The 14,293-nt window shown below is 30.3% G+C and overlaps 1 protein-coding gene across 1 annotated transcript in view; it reads left to right on the top strand.

Annotated features, from left to right (window-relative positions):
• Window positions 1–9,682, top strand: part of SMC1 (structural maintenance of chromosomes 1) — a 98,367-nt gene extending 88,685 nt beyond the window's left edge. Inside the window, exons 26-27 of the mRNA XM_085827190.1 lie at window positions 2,328–2,438; window positions 5,441–9,682. Of these exons, the coding sequence (XP_085683316.1) occupies window positions 2,328–2,438; window positions 5,441–5,500 (171 nt within the window). The 3' untranslated portion in view covers window positions 5,501–9,682. The remainder of the gene's footprint in view (window positions 1–2,327; window positions 2,439–5,440) is intronic.
• Window positions 9,683–14,293: the final 4,611 nt, after the last annotated feature.

Genomic DNA, 14,293 nt, shown 5'->3' on the forward strand with positions numbered 1-14,293 from the left:
TTATATTACATTTATATATGTAATGGTTTTAAACAGACCAGTTTGTATTAATAATAATAGGGATGAAGAACTGTGTTTATTCATTTTAAATTGCTTAATTTGTATAACAGTAGCAGTCAGTTTAAATATATATATAAATATATTTTATGCACAACACACTAATGCAAGTATTTTGTTTTATCAGTGGCAACACATTTCTTTTAAACCGGTTAGTGTATTGAATAAATTTAAAAGATAAATAACATTGATAAACAATGTAACAGTGGAAATAAAATTGGGTGCCTTAAGAGAATGGAGAAAGATAAAAGCATTAATAAAACTGTCATTGGTTTAGGTGTTGATGAAATTCTTTTTATAAAAGTTGATACCCTGTCAATGTACAACATTGAGTATGTGGGGCTCTATATATTTTCAAAATTTGGTGGCTGTAGGTGGTGGGTGCCATTTTTCCCTAGTGTGATGAACATGCATATATACAGATTCTTTATGATTTAATAATAGAGACATAGATTTTAAACTTAAGATAAATAAGGAATTTTTTGTGAAGTGTATTATAAATTAATAACTAATGTACTTTTTTGAAGTGCATTATGTGTTATTGTATTTTTAATACCAAAGTTTATGTGTGTGTATAAAGCCAGCAAATATATTTTTTATAAAAGTGTAAATTATGCTATTTGAATTTGTATTTTGTTGTTATTAGTGCTTGACTTCATTAATAACAGTGGGATACAACTTCATCTGTCCCATAAATTAGATATTTGGGGCTGGGGAATTACAAATATTTTGTATTCTAGCTGTCATTTTTTTATGTAAATTCAACTAATTTTTTATCACACTATAATATAGCTATTAGTATTATTTAATATGAAATATTCAGCCAATGTTTTGCTTCTAGTATCATTGGGGATAGGGATCAAACACAAATCCCTCCTGTTATAACAGATATGAGATCTTAATATTTTTTTTAATGTAACCTTAATTTTTAAAATAAATTGTTTTCAAGAGAAGGCGTTATTATATTTTTAGCGCAGGCAGCAGATTTCTGTGATGTGTATGTGTGTATACAGTAGAACTCCAATTATCTGAATCAGATGGAATTGGATCCCATTCAGATAATCAAAACTTCGGATTATTGGATTTTTCTCGTAGAAGAAAGATTTTTCCAAATTATGTACGCTTTAATTAATTACTGCATGTTGAAAATAAAAGAGAAAAATTATTTTTAAAGAAAAAGAGACTTTGATTAATTGAAATGAAAAGGCAAATGTTCATGGTATGTAATGTGTACAGTACTTACAAGTGCTGAAAGCCATTGCTTGCTGAACATCTCGGTCAAAGCAAGCTGTTTGACTGTCTTCATTTGTTTGTGGGCAGACAAGTCATGCATCCGCTTGACAGTGAGAAGTTGCATATAGACACACTCGAGCTGATGCTACATCCACTTCACTGCAGTTTTAAGGTCGGCAAATGCTTTACTAGCTCATGTTCCTGTGTCTGTTTCACCATTAGGGCAGTCTTCATCCTCAACATTTTCTTCTTTCACACTTTCAACAAGTTTATCACCATTTAGAATTTGAAACCCAGGGTGTGACGAATGGTGTGTGCACCATCCATTTTGCTGTATCCTCAACACTAACTTCTGAACATCCAGAAATTTTCAAAAGAATGTTTTTTAATTCCTCAAGTGACACATCATCCTCATCTTTTCCTGTCTCTTCCCTTCCCTTTTCTTGAGCTTCTTTTTCCTTTTTCTCCTTTTGCTTGTCTTCAGTTGATTCTTAGAAATTCTAAAAGCTATCAGCGATTTGGATAATTGGAGTTTTGATAACTGAAGTTGTACTGTATTTTTACAAAATTGATTTCTTTAAATTTTAAAATGCCAAAAGAGAAATATTTGTCTAATTTAAAACATTTTTGTAACTGGAAATATATGTTTAAAAGCAATATTTATGAAAATACGGGCTTAGGTAAGGACGTTACAGAACGCATTGTGTGTATAATATATAGAGAGAGAGAGATCAATGCATATCATTAGGAAATCTATTTAAAATACAAGCATATTTGATGATGTATGATTGTCTCATGATTTAAATTATAAACACTTTCATAATACTTCCTGGAATTCAACTGTTGTAGTGGTAATAAAGGTAAAAAATTTTAATGTTTTATGTGGCATTATTTGATTAGTTAATATATCTATATTGTCTATAAATGCAACTGATTTTAAACGAGTTTGATGTGCTGATTTAATTTATTAAAACCAAAAAGAAAGTGTAATTGATTTTTAAGAAGAATTATATCTAGCTTTATTATATTGTTGTTAGGTGGCTCGCTTTATAAGAGAACAGACAGAAACATCATTTCAGTGTATCGTAATATCTCTGAAAGAAGAATTTTACGGTCATGCAGACTCATTAGTTGGTATAGTTCCAGATGTAAGTATTAATTTTTAATATTTTACTTATGAAATATGTACTTTCTAAAATATACAAACTGCTGTCCAGTATGATGGTTAATGGAACTAGATGCCATATTGTTGGTCTCAGGTTCAAATCCCAGAAATGATATCCGTTTGTATTTGTTTGTATTTGTTTATTCCCCTTTATTGGGTGCCTCCTGGGCAGCATTGCCATTGAAGAGATGGATAAATAACTATGTGTTTGGCCATTCCCAACATCTGCTTAACAAACATATGGCTAATAGAGTAGGAAAAAATTTACTGTTATTATATAGTTATGCTATTACATTGTCAGCGTGTTTGAATTTTATTGGTTGCTTAATTATCATAAGTCTGTAAAATGTGCTAGCCATCCTCTCAAATAACACGGAAGGAAATACCTTCACCTTTTGTGAGAATTCAGCATTTACGGTATGAAATATTATTTATTACATGAGTTTCAAATAGCTCTTTCAGTTAATTTACATTTATAAAAATGTACATAGCTAATTGTATTTTAAAAATGTATAATTTTGATATTGAGTATGAAAAGTGACTTAACACCCTTAACTGAAATTTAATTAATTGTTAGTCCTTAAACTCAATTGTTCAAAAATAAGATTTAGAACTGAATTGTTGTTTAAGATATTATATATAATAAAAGTGATTGTAATTTTTCTTGCATTGTATTTTCTTTTAAAATGGAGATAAGTTTCCAGTTTCCTGAATGAAGATATTAAGTAATTTAAAAATGTATGAGTAATAAACAAGACTATATTTTACAATAACAAATAACATATTTCATGATTCACAAAAAAAAAAAAAAAATAATAATTAAGTAGTTAAGTATTTCTGGCAATAGCTTATTTCCTGGTAGCATATTTATTATGTTATGAGCTAATATAAACAATTATGAACATTTTATCCTCTCTGTGTTTCTCTTTCTTCAGCATCTTTTTGAATATCAGAGCCTATCAGTCTGATTTTTCCTTCAGTTTCAGAAGTGGTACCTAATTCCCCTTCCCCTCTTTTTAGCAGGAGCAATATTGAAATCTTAATCTTTTATTACTTTACATCTTAATTATTTAATAATTCAGATGTCTGAAAGCTTAAACTTATGTGCTTCTTATTAGTTTAGAACATAAATTCTGCACTGCTCTTTTTTATAGCTGAAGAACCAAGATGCTAACCCAACTGGGAAAATATGCACACCAAAGAATAATTTCTGAGAAAAAATAATTGCATACTATTTAATTTTATTAATTTGTAGTCAGAAAGAATGTATCTTGAAAAAAAGTGCTGGTGAAACTTAAATCGTTTTCAGAAAGAGATTACATGTATAATAAATAAACACATGAAGGGATAAATATAGGTTTTTGATTGATTGGAGCATGTTTCAAATTGTGTTGCATTTTGAATTAAATTCTCATCTATTTAAATGTAATCTTAGATTTTTATTAGTTTCAAAATCGAGTTATTATTACGCATTTAAAGAAAATATGGCAAAAGTCTTTTTCAAAGACCATTATTCTGCCAGATCTCTTGAAATAACAAGCAGTTTTTTCCGAAATTAGCTCACATTTAAAGTTGAGATTTGTTTAATTTTAAGGCTAATAGTGAAATTTTTTACTTATTAAGCATCATCATTATTGTAATTGTTTTTTTCTTTTAATTTATTTTATTTTGCTATTTTCTTTTCTGTTTTACTTTATAAATGGTCAGCAAAATCCAAAAAGTATTAGAAATATTTTATATATTTTGAAGATCCCTATCAGCATCACTAGAAATATATAGTACTTTTATAAAAACTAACATACATCTAAAGCTGACTTTTGCCTATTTTAAATACTATAGATAACAGTTTAGATATAATATAGTTTGGAAAGTGCATATTGTTTGTTTAATGGAGTATTGCAACAGGAACGAGAATATTTTTCCATAACAATTACTTGAAAAAAAAATTTAAAATATTTACCTTTGAAACATAGCATAGAACCATTACAAAGAACATACACATATCTTTATGTCATGACAGCTTCCAAAAGTCATTGTGTAGTACTTATTTTTGTTTACGCCAAGCAAGAGTCAAATTTTAAAACTAAGGAGCAGGGTAGAAAAGACTGTACGACAAGTCCACCCCCAAAATAAGGGGATGCCTTCAGTGTTGTCCTGACGAGGAGCCAGCAGTTGGTTTTTTTAGATATCTCCTTTCACAGAGAGGCTGAAAAGATGATGCATTTCAGTTAAATCAAGGTCTTAAGATCGAGAAATAATACACACCTAATGGAGTGTCTGGTTCACTTATGTTGGAAACTTCATAGGGAGAGTAAACATTGCATCATTAAATGTTGGAGCCATCTCAACTAGGGATAAACTTCGAGATTTTTTAGGTCTTTGACCTTTATCAGCTGTTTTTGACAATCACACCCTTTTTCAACCATTTCCTTTGGTTTATAACCATTGCATTCATCACAACTTTATATGCAGTGTTCAGTATAGGAAGTCACTTCTCTTCCTTCTCTCTTTTAACATGTCAATAATTTTGAGATTCCTCCTCTGATACTTTTGGGATTAATTTCACAATATCAGTGTGGGTAGTACCCCAAATATAAACACACTACCCATTTTGCTTGAACTATTTTAAAAGCATTTTATTGGCTCTTGTGTAGTTTAATTACAAAGAACACAGCTCAGGGTTCGTACTTTTTATCCTAATGGCTGTTTCCAAAAGGCACTGCTCAGCATGTTTATTGTGATCAGTGGCAGAATCCAAGTTCAAAATTTAAAGGGGGGAAGAGAAAAGTCCTTGGAATGAGTCCAATCTCAAAATGGGGGGAGAAAGTTACATAGCTTTTTGACAGTGTCACAGTATTAAATAGTTTGGAAATTGTCAGTGAAATAAATATGGTCATTGCACATTTTTTCTATTACTAAAAAAAGCATTATGTAAAAAATATTTTTTATCATTGTTTTAAAACTGTTTTTGTTTTCCCTCTCAAGCCTGGAGAGTGTACTATCAGTCGTGTCCTAACTTGGGATCTGACCAAATATCCAGAGTGACGTGTTGATACAAGGGAAGAGTGATGTATTTCTCAACAAATTGTCCTCAACATGCTGTATTATCCTTTTCGTGACCAAGCAAAATAAGGATATATATTATGCCTTATATTATAAATATGATATTCTTGAATGGTACAAGGATGAAATTGATGTAATTCCTTAAAAGTATGAAGGAATCTGGACTTCTCTATTTCTTATCATATTGTTAAATATTCATTTCATTATTTTAGATTTTAAGATTTATTTCATGTTAGAGATATATATATTGTACAATGAAATTTTGTTTTGCTTTTAAAATATTCATTGTATGTTGCATTACTTCTGATTCATGGTAACAGACACTAATTTTGTATGAAAATGCAATTGAGGGTCATAAGTTATAAGCATACAAAATGTAACAGAAATTGAACTTGCTAGTTTTTTACAGTACAAAATTTCTTTAATCTGTTATCTTATCAGGGTTGCCATGCTACCTGGAAAACCGGAAAAAGTCAGGGAATTCGGAAATTGACCAAAAAATTCAGGGAAAAGTCAGGAAATTTAAGTGTTTTAGTCAAAATCTGGAAAAGTCAGGGAATTTCATACAACGATCCCGCCAAAAAAGGTGATTTTTGCACCGACATCAGAAGAGATTACTTTTTTGGCGAATTGTGTATCACATGTCATTCAAGCAGCTGGCATAGAGCCAATTTTCGCACCTCCAATTTGATTGTCTTTTAGAAAGGCAAAGCAAGTTTCCCGCAACTTTTGGTTTCCAGTAACCTCGAGAATAGTATGTGCAGTGCATGAACTAAAGAAAGAACGTGTTCTCGTATAAAACAAAATGGGTTTAATCCTAGTATACGGTACCATGAAAGTTAGAATCAAAGAATATGTATTGTAAAGAAGGAAAACCTCTCTGCAACAGACGTGGCTCCATTCCATCATAGAGGAAAACAGCTGTGCATGCGCGATATATCCATCGCCAAAGCTCGAAACCGTTGTCGAAGTTCGAAGGTCACGTTATCAAGAGTTCATAAAATGAATATCGTTTAAATCTCTTTAAACGCTAAAGGAAAAGAAAATATTTTTTGCACAAGTAAATTAATTCATGGATTAGTTATTTTGGGGGAGGGGAAACTACGAAAATCTGTTTTTAAAATTATTGCGAAAAATCCAAGAAAATCGTTCTTTGATAAAACGTTTCTTCTTGGAATTTTCGCAATAATTTAAAAATGGATTTTCATAGTTTTCTTTTTTGTCAAAGAATGTTTCTTCTTAACACGTGTTTCTCAATTTCCTGTACACATCGCGGTGAGGGAAATTCTGGCCACCAGGTTCCGTCGCCAAATCCCTTGGCAAAGTTTCCCTCCGCTTTCTAGCGGCATTAATAGCATTTACGTGTATAGAACCTTTTCATCTTTACATAAACGTTCTTTGGTTAGAATAATCTCCATATATGGTACAGCGGGATTTGTCGACATGATGATGCGCAGTAAACGGGTCATTTTGGTCTTGGCGACAATTTTCAAAATCGTGCCAAAACCTTACCGTATACTAGAATTTTACCGCAAAATCTTTTTAAACCTTTTTTTTTTTTCTTTTTAATAAATACCTTGCCATTTTGCAGTAAAATAAAAAAATAGTAATCAGTCATCTAGGCTAGCCATGTAATATAACTATATTCGCTAAAATATCGTTGATTATTCTAATTCAATTTTTAAGTAATTATTTTTATGTTATTCATATAATTTAATGTTGCTTCTTCCCTCTAAATTTATTTATTATTAGTAAATAATATTTCCAAATTTCAGGAAATTTTCTCTGGCATAATCCAGAAATGAATTCTAGCAGTATGATGACATACCATCACGAAATTTAATGCACATTTTTTTTTCCTTATGTATGCTGCAAAATAAATATAAAATACCTCAATTTATTAAAAAAATATCATTAAATATATTTATTTCTTTCGTTTAGCTGCAAAATGTCTGCAAAAAAAGCCTTATTTTATTCCAGATTTGGCAGATTCTAATCTCAATCTTCAGGGGAGAAAAACAACTCCTATTATAATTATATTTGTGTTTTTAAGTGTTAAGGTGCCTTTTAAGAAGACACCTCACACAAATTAAATTTACCTAAAATCTAACGTAACTATTTAGCATTGCGTTGTGATTTATAAGAACAGGATTAGCCTTGTTTTGAACTGGTGATGATCATGAGTAATAATTAAATAAAACATACAATTGTTATCCAATGTATAAATCTTAAATTTTATTAAGTTTCTTAAGTTGAAAAGTAAACAAAATTATCAAAGTGAGTGTACCAAGAATAATTAAGAATAAATGTCCTCTGGGATTTATTGAATAATTGAGTGAATTTGCTACACAATACAAGTAACACCATAATTAATTTACCTCTTACCACAGTCAACATACATTATGCGGATAGACTGGAATTTTCTCGAAACATACCTGGAAAAGTCAGGGAATTTCATTTCTCCTGTTTGAGTGGCAACTCTGTCTTATTTCTTTGGTCAATTTAAAAGGTACTTTTTTTTTAAAAAAAGAAATATTAATTCCACATGATCTAGCTTTAGTAAAATAATTCATACAGTGGGAATTTATACAAACTTTTTAATTCAGTTCAGTGAGTAAAAATTTTTTTTTAACAGTTTGAAAGCACTAAGTGTTGAATTTGAATTAAGTTAAACAAATTTGTATATATACATAAACTACTATAATGCTAAATTATTTGTAAAAGGAGTCAAAATGTGCAAGGTACAAAAATTTATCTCATAGAAAGAACATCCTTTGGAATGTCAGGCTTTATAAATTGATGACGAGAGACCTAAATTTGGCATTCATTTAAACTAGTTGTATTCAAACTTTATGGTTTATGACTCCGTAAAAGTGCAGACAATCCCGAAGAATAATTTTGCAGTCCCAATCAGAGTATTCACTCTTAGTTATGTAATATTAATTCAGATTTTTAAGGATTTTTATCTACCTTACTATTCTACTATAAATTTTAACGACCCCAAATAGTGTCACAACCTATAATTTGAATGCCACTGATTTAAACTGGTGGCTCCTGATATTTTATAGTCAATGCCATGCTTAACATAAGTGACATATTAATTTTATCAGTTTGATGCAAATTATTTAAAAGACGCATTCTTCGAATTCTTTTACATTTCACAATTTGCAGAGGCTTCATTGCTCAAATATAATGTTAAACACAGAAGTAAAATTTTAAAATGTGTGCTTCAAATTCGAAAATTTTATGACACATTTCATGAATCATTGACTGTAGTGAAAAAAATATTGTTAGTACAGAAATTTTTAAAATAATTAAAATTTTATTTTAAGTTATATAAATATTCATAATTTTTCAGCAATCCAAATGTTATCCTTTTAAAAAAATCATTTAAATTTAAAAATGAGTATATTGATTGTCTGTCAAAGATATTGCTTTTGTGACTTGAAATAAGCAAATGACATCTTATTTCTGTTCTTCATAGGGAGTAAAATTTGACAATTAGATATGAAATAAATTCTAGAATTTGAAATTCACTTTTACTGCTTATTTGTCAATATTTGTGTATTATTTATCACAGATTTAATATTGTGTGTGTCCACTTCCTTTTTTAATTGAGATGTAAAGAAAGTTTACTTTTTCTTTAAAAATAAGAATAGTTATCTTTTTTTAAAAAATTATTATTATTATTTATTTGGATGATTCTTGTATAAGGATTCAAGATATGATTGCATTTGGCTTGAAATGAAGACAGTATGATTGCATTTGCATTGAAATGAAGACAGTGTTTATAAATTTTTATTTATTTTCAGAAATTAAACCAAGTCTTAAGTTGCATATTATGCCTTGTATGCAGTCCTGCATATTATTTACATCAAAATTTAATAATAATCTTAATTTTATAAGGTAGCTTTAATTTCAGTGTATTGGTCAAAGTACTTATTTCTTAACTGTGGATTTATGTATGGTATCTGAAAACTGCTATTTTTTATGTCCCTGATTTTCTCTTTATTATTGTTTGTTACATCTTTGAGTATGGAGTAGTACATATTTATTGTCGATAACTGTACATTGTTCTTTAAATTCATTATCATTTTCATTATTTACTATTGCTTTTATTCTGTAATAAACAATTTGTACAATAAATTTTTATTTAGAAAACCATTTTTCTTGAACTTTTTTTTTTTTTTTGTTTGTTTGTTTGTTTGTTTGTTTGTTTTTTTTTAAAATTTTTTGCTTTATTATATAAGTTTGCCTAAATGTTGCAGAAATAAAATAATACAGTCCTTGGGAAGATGCAGGAAACCTAAAACAACCATCTGTGGTGTAAGAAGGTTTCTCAAATTTTTTTCCTGTAGGTTTTGAATGTGGTTGGTTGCCATGGAGAGATGATGTTCAGTGCCTGTGTTTACTTTTAAATAATATTAGTAACTATAAGATGTGGTAACCATGAGAGGTGTTGGCATTTACACTTTGTTTTATAAATTCTCCTAATATCTAAAACAAATATGCAAACTCTCTTGATTTTCACCTGTATTCTTGCCAGTCTGATTTACAACGTATTTCTGCCACTTTTGGGGGGTGTGGAATTTCTTGCAATTTTTACATAAATTAGTTATTTCATTATTTGCTCCCATAAAAGCCATTTCAGCATCTGAAATCACTTGATTTTTCCATAGGTTACATATAAAAGTAAGAAAAACACCAAAGCAGTTTTATCAATAGCCATACATATGAGAGGAGATATTTTTGAAAACATGTTTCAGTTCTCCATTAAATATCAGGCACAATTGCAGGTTACCTAGCATACATTAACTAATCAATACAAAGTAAATTTAGGACTGTTGTTTGCACTTTTATCTGACTGATATTGTCTGTCCAAGCATTTTTTAAAAACTTTTGTGGAATACTGTTAGATTCTATCAACAGATGGCACCACATGTATCATAAATTAGCTCAATAAGTAATAAAATTGAACTTTTAATCTCTTGTTCTAGAGGATTTATGATTTTCACTTTTCAGCAGTGTTTTTCTCTTAAAATGTTTTATTACTGCAATGCCTAATAGACTATAGTAACAAGTTTATAAGAGTTACTTCAGTAGTTTGACTCTTGTCAAGCAAATCAGCAATTTTGATATTTTGCGAAGTTATTTAAAGTTTAGCAAACATACTGCTTTTATAATGTATCTTCTGTCAGATTTTGATTTATCAGATGTTTGTACATCAAATGGTACCATTTGTTTCATTTTGACTTGAATAGTTTTTGAGAAATTTAACAAGAATGTGTGTGCCTAATTTTGTGAAATGTGAACTGCTCTGTTTATATTGCTTCTCTTGTCAGCTGTGGAATCTGCAAACATTTCTGTCTCAGATGGTGATTCTAATTGAATTCTGACTTCATTAGAATTTGAGAAGTTTAAGAAAAAATACATAATAATATTGTAATAATTTATCATAAGAAATCTTTCCATAAAATTTTGAAGGCAAGTTTGTTAATTATTAAAATTAACAAACTTGCCTTTGATCTTTAAATTTCTAATTAACTACTTGTTTTGAAATTTAATTTTTTGTCTTATGATTTTGAATGAACTTTTTAATTGTTTACTTCTGTTTTTGAATTTCAATGAGAGTGTAGGGGATATGTCTTCTAAAGTAAGCATCTCGTACAGATTAATTGTTCTTAATGAGAAACTTTAAGGTTATTTGCTATTTTGTTTTACAAGAGTCTTTTATGGCTTAAATGGACTAATGTGTTTATTTGGATTGAGTATTAATTGTACTTATGGTTTGAATGTAGCAAATAATTTGATGCTTACTTGGAAGTAAGATGAAACACTCTCTTATTTTAGTTGTTGTTAATTGATGGTGATTGGTTTATCCCCTTGATAAGTCGATTAATCTGCGATCAATGACAATAGCTGCTGATTCAAAATTTAAAATTTTCTTTTGGTTTTGTATTTTTGCGTTTAAAGACTTTTCTTAGCCGATTTGTAAACAAGAATTGAAATTACTATTTTAAATGCTTTACATTCTAAAAAACTTTTTCTTTCATGGTTTTAAATTTTAAATTTAATTTATATTCCTTGGAGATGGTATATGGAAAGATTTCTCATTATGAATTATTGGTTTATTACTTTGCAGCTCTAGCGCAAGTTTTAGGCTTTTTAATTTACTTTTAATTACTTTATTTTGAATTAATAATATTGTAATATGCCCAAGAAAGTATGTAAAAAGCTTGATTGTAATAACAATTTACGAGCTTTTTGTAAGCAGGGAAATTTTCACCTTATTCTAGTTTTCCCGAAATTTAGTTAAATATATTTAACCCAAGTTCTAAGAATTATTTAAGATGACCGTTTTCTAATTTTTCTCTGAGACTGAAAATAAACATTTTCATAAATTTCTGTGTATAAATACCAGCAGTATTCGTAATATGATAAATTAAACTTAAAAGACTGAGTCGCCGAATTTGCTAATATCAGCATTAACTATAACAATATTAAGATGAATTAATAATTGATTAATATGGTATCAACTTGGATTTCTCGATTTCGGAATTCTGCTGCTGGCGGCCCGGATCGGGTGCATTCAGTTCTGGTTAAACGACTGTTTGGCATGTTTCCATCATTTTTCGTTGACATATATAATGCTTGTTCCCTCGGAGTTGGAAGTTAGGTCGACTCATTTTGTGGATATATTGATTACAGATAGATTAGTTTATTTTATTAGCAGAAACTGTCCGTTTAGTGACAGCCAATTTGGATTTGTCTCTGGAAAGTCTACAGAAGATGTTTCATTTGAAGTTGTTGAATTTATTAGAAATAATAAGAAGGAACAACATGTGGTATTGGTCTCGTTGGATATTTTGGCGGCCTTCGACTCTGTGGATTGGTTTTCATTGCTCCAACGTTTGATAGAACTGAAAATCCCTAAAAATTTACTTAATCTAATTAAAAACTACTTCATTGATAGGAAGATCTTGTTTAATTGTTTTGGTGATAAACATAAGGATTCTGTTTTGAATATATAAAAAGATTGCCCACAAGGACCCTGCAGCGCTCCCCTGTTTTGGAATGTTATCATTGATAAATTACTAAAATGGGAAGTACCCCAAAAGGTTAAGATTTACGCTTATGTTCACAATATCATGATTTTAATTAAACACTATTCATTGGAAAAAATTGAAAGATCTTTCAGTGATATTTGTAACATTTTAGAAAGTTGGCGAAGGGATGAAAAATTGAAATTTGATTTAGATAAAACAAATGCTTTATTTTTACCCAGGGGTGGTAGGAATGTGAGAACACCAAGACTAGTGATGGGCAACTTCGGTATCTTCTTGTACACGGCAAGAGAGTAACGGGTACAGACAAGTACCCGGTACAAAATACCCGTTACTCAAGTAACCGTTACTTTGAAAAGTACCGAAAACCAATTTCAAGTACCGAGTACCCAAGTAACGAAATACCGGAGTAGCGGTTTGCTGTACCGGAGTACCCTAGTAATGGTTTGGTGTAAAGGAGTAGCCTAGTAACGGTTTGCTATACTGGAGTACCCTAGTAACGATTTGGAGTACTGAAGTACCCTAATAACAATTTGGAGTACCGATGTGCCCTAGTAACGATTTGGAGTACCGAAATACGCAGCTAACGATTTTGCGCACTGAAGGAACTCTGCCACATCCCCACATATTTGATTTTATCTGTACGGAGTAAGATTTTGAATATCAGAAAACATGTCAACTACAGATGTGTCTGAGGAGCAGGAGAGCGCGGCGGGTTGTTTCTGGTGTTGGGTTTGTGTAGATTGTCTTTGATGGCCAGTGGGGGTTGGGAGGATTGGCGTAGGAAGTGGATGGATGGAAACATTTTCGCTTTCGGTTGTGTCTTGTGTGCAGGTGCAGCAAAATCGATGGGTGCTCTATCAATTTCGTGAAAGGGGTCGTCCATAAATGATGTCACGCTTGGAGGGGGTGAGTTAGTGAAATTGTGACAAGGCGGGGGAAGGGTTAACAAGAAGTGTGACATCATATTTTGATTAAAATAAAAATGTTTAAAATCAGCAGATTGAATTTTTAAGTTATTTTAAAATTACCAAAATTTGAAGGTATTTCCTTAATTGGGGCGAAAGCTACTTTCATGTGATTTTTTTTTTTTTTTTTTTTTACTTACATTCCTTTCTTTCCAAAAAAAAAAAGGCATTCAGAGTAGGTTTTGAGAATAGGGTAGCGGCAGAAATTGTAATTTTATTGCTATTGTGTATTAATTATGTTTTTTGCTGTAAACTTTTCTCTTATTTCATACAAAATAAGTGCACGAATCATTATTATTGTTATATTTACAGATGTCATTAAAACATATAGTTTAAATTTGGACTGCCAGGTCAAAGGTCACCTCTCTTCCTATCAGAGGAGCGTCGTCACGTCCTGGGGGTAAAGCAGGCGTTGACAATCCTCCGTTAGGCACGTGACCTGGGTTTAGTTTTTGGCGAGATGAAAATCTGTTTTTAGAAGGGGGAAGAATTATCATAAGTGGGTCAGTTATCTTTGTTCTTTCATTAGAAAAGTTTAAAATTGCGTCTATATTTTATGTTGATTGGCTTAGTGATCCACTAGATGCTGTGACATTTTCTGAAGTAGGTACAGCGGGATAAAAAAGGATCATATTTATTTAAAAAGGATCATATGATTTACGTTGCCCTATTAAGCAAGCAAACGAAAAATATTTTTCATGATTTATGCTAAAAATATATTGAGGAAAAGGAAGTAATCTAGT

The sequence above is a fragment of the Stegodyphus dumicola genome, chromosome 11 (assembly GCF_044657685.1).
Source record: "Stegodyphus dumicola isolate Sdum_Otavi_A_Nest chromosome 11, ASM4465768v1".
Classification (NCBI taxonomy): domain Eukaryota; kingdom Metazoa; phylum Arthropoda; class Arachnida; order Araneae; family Eresidae; genus Stegodyphus; species Stegodyphus dumicola.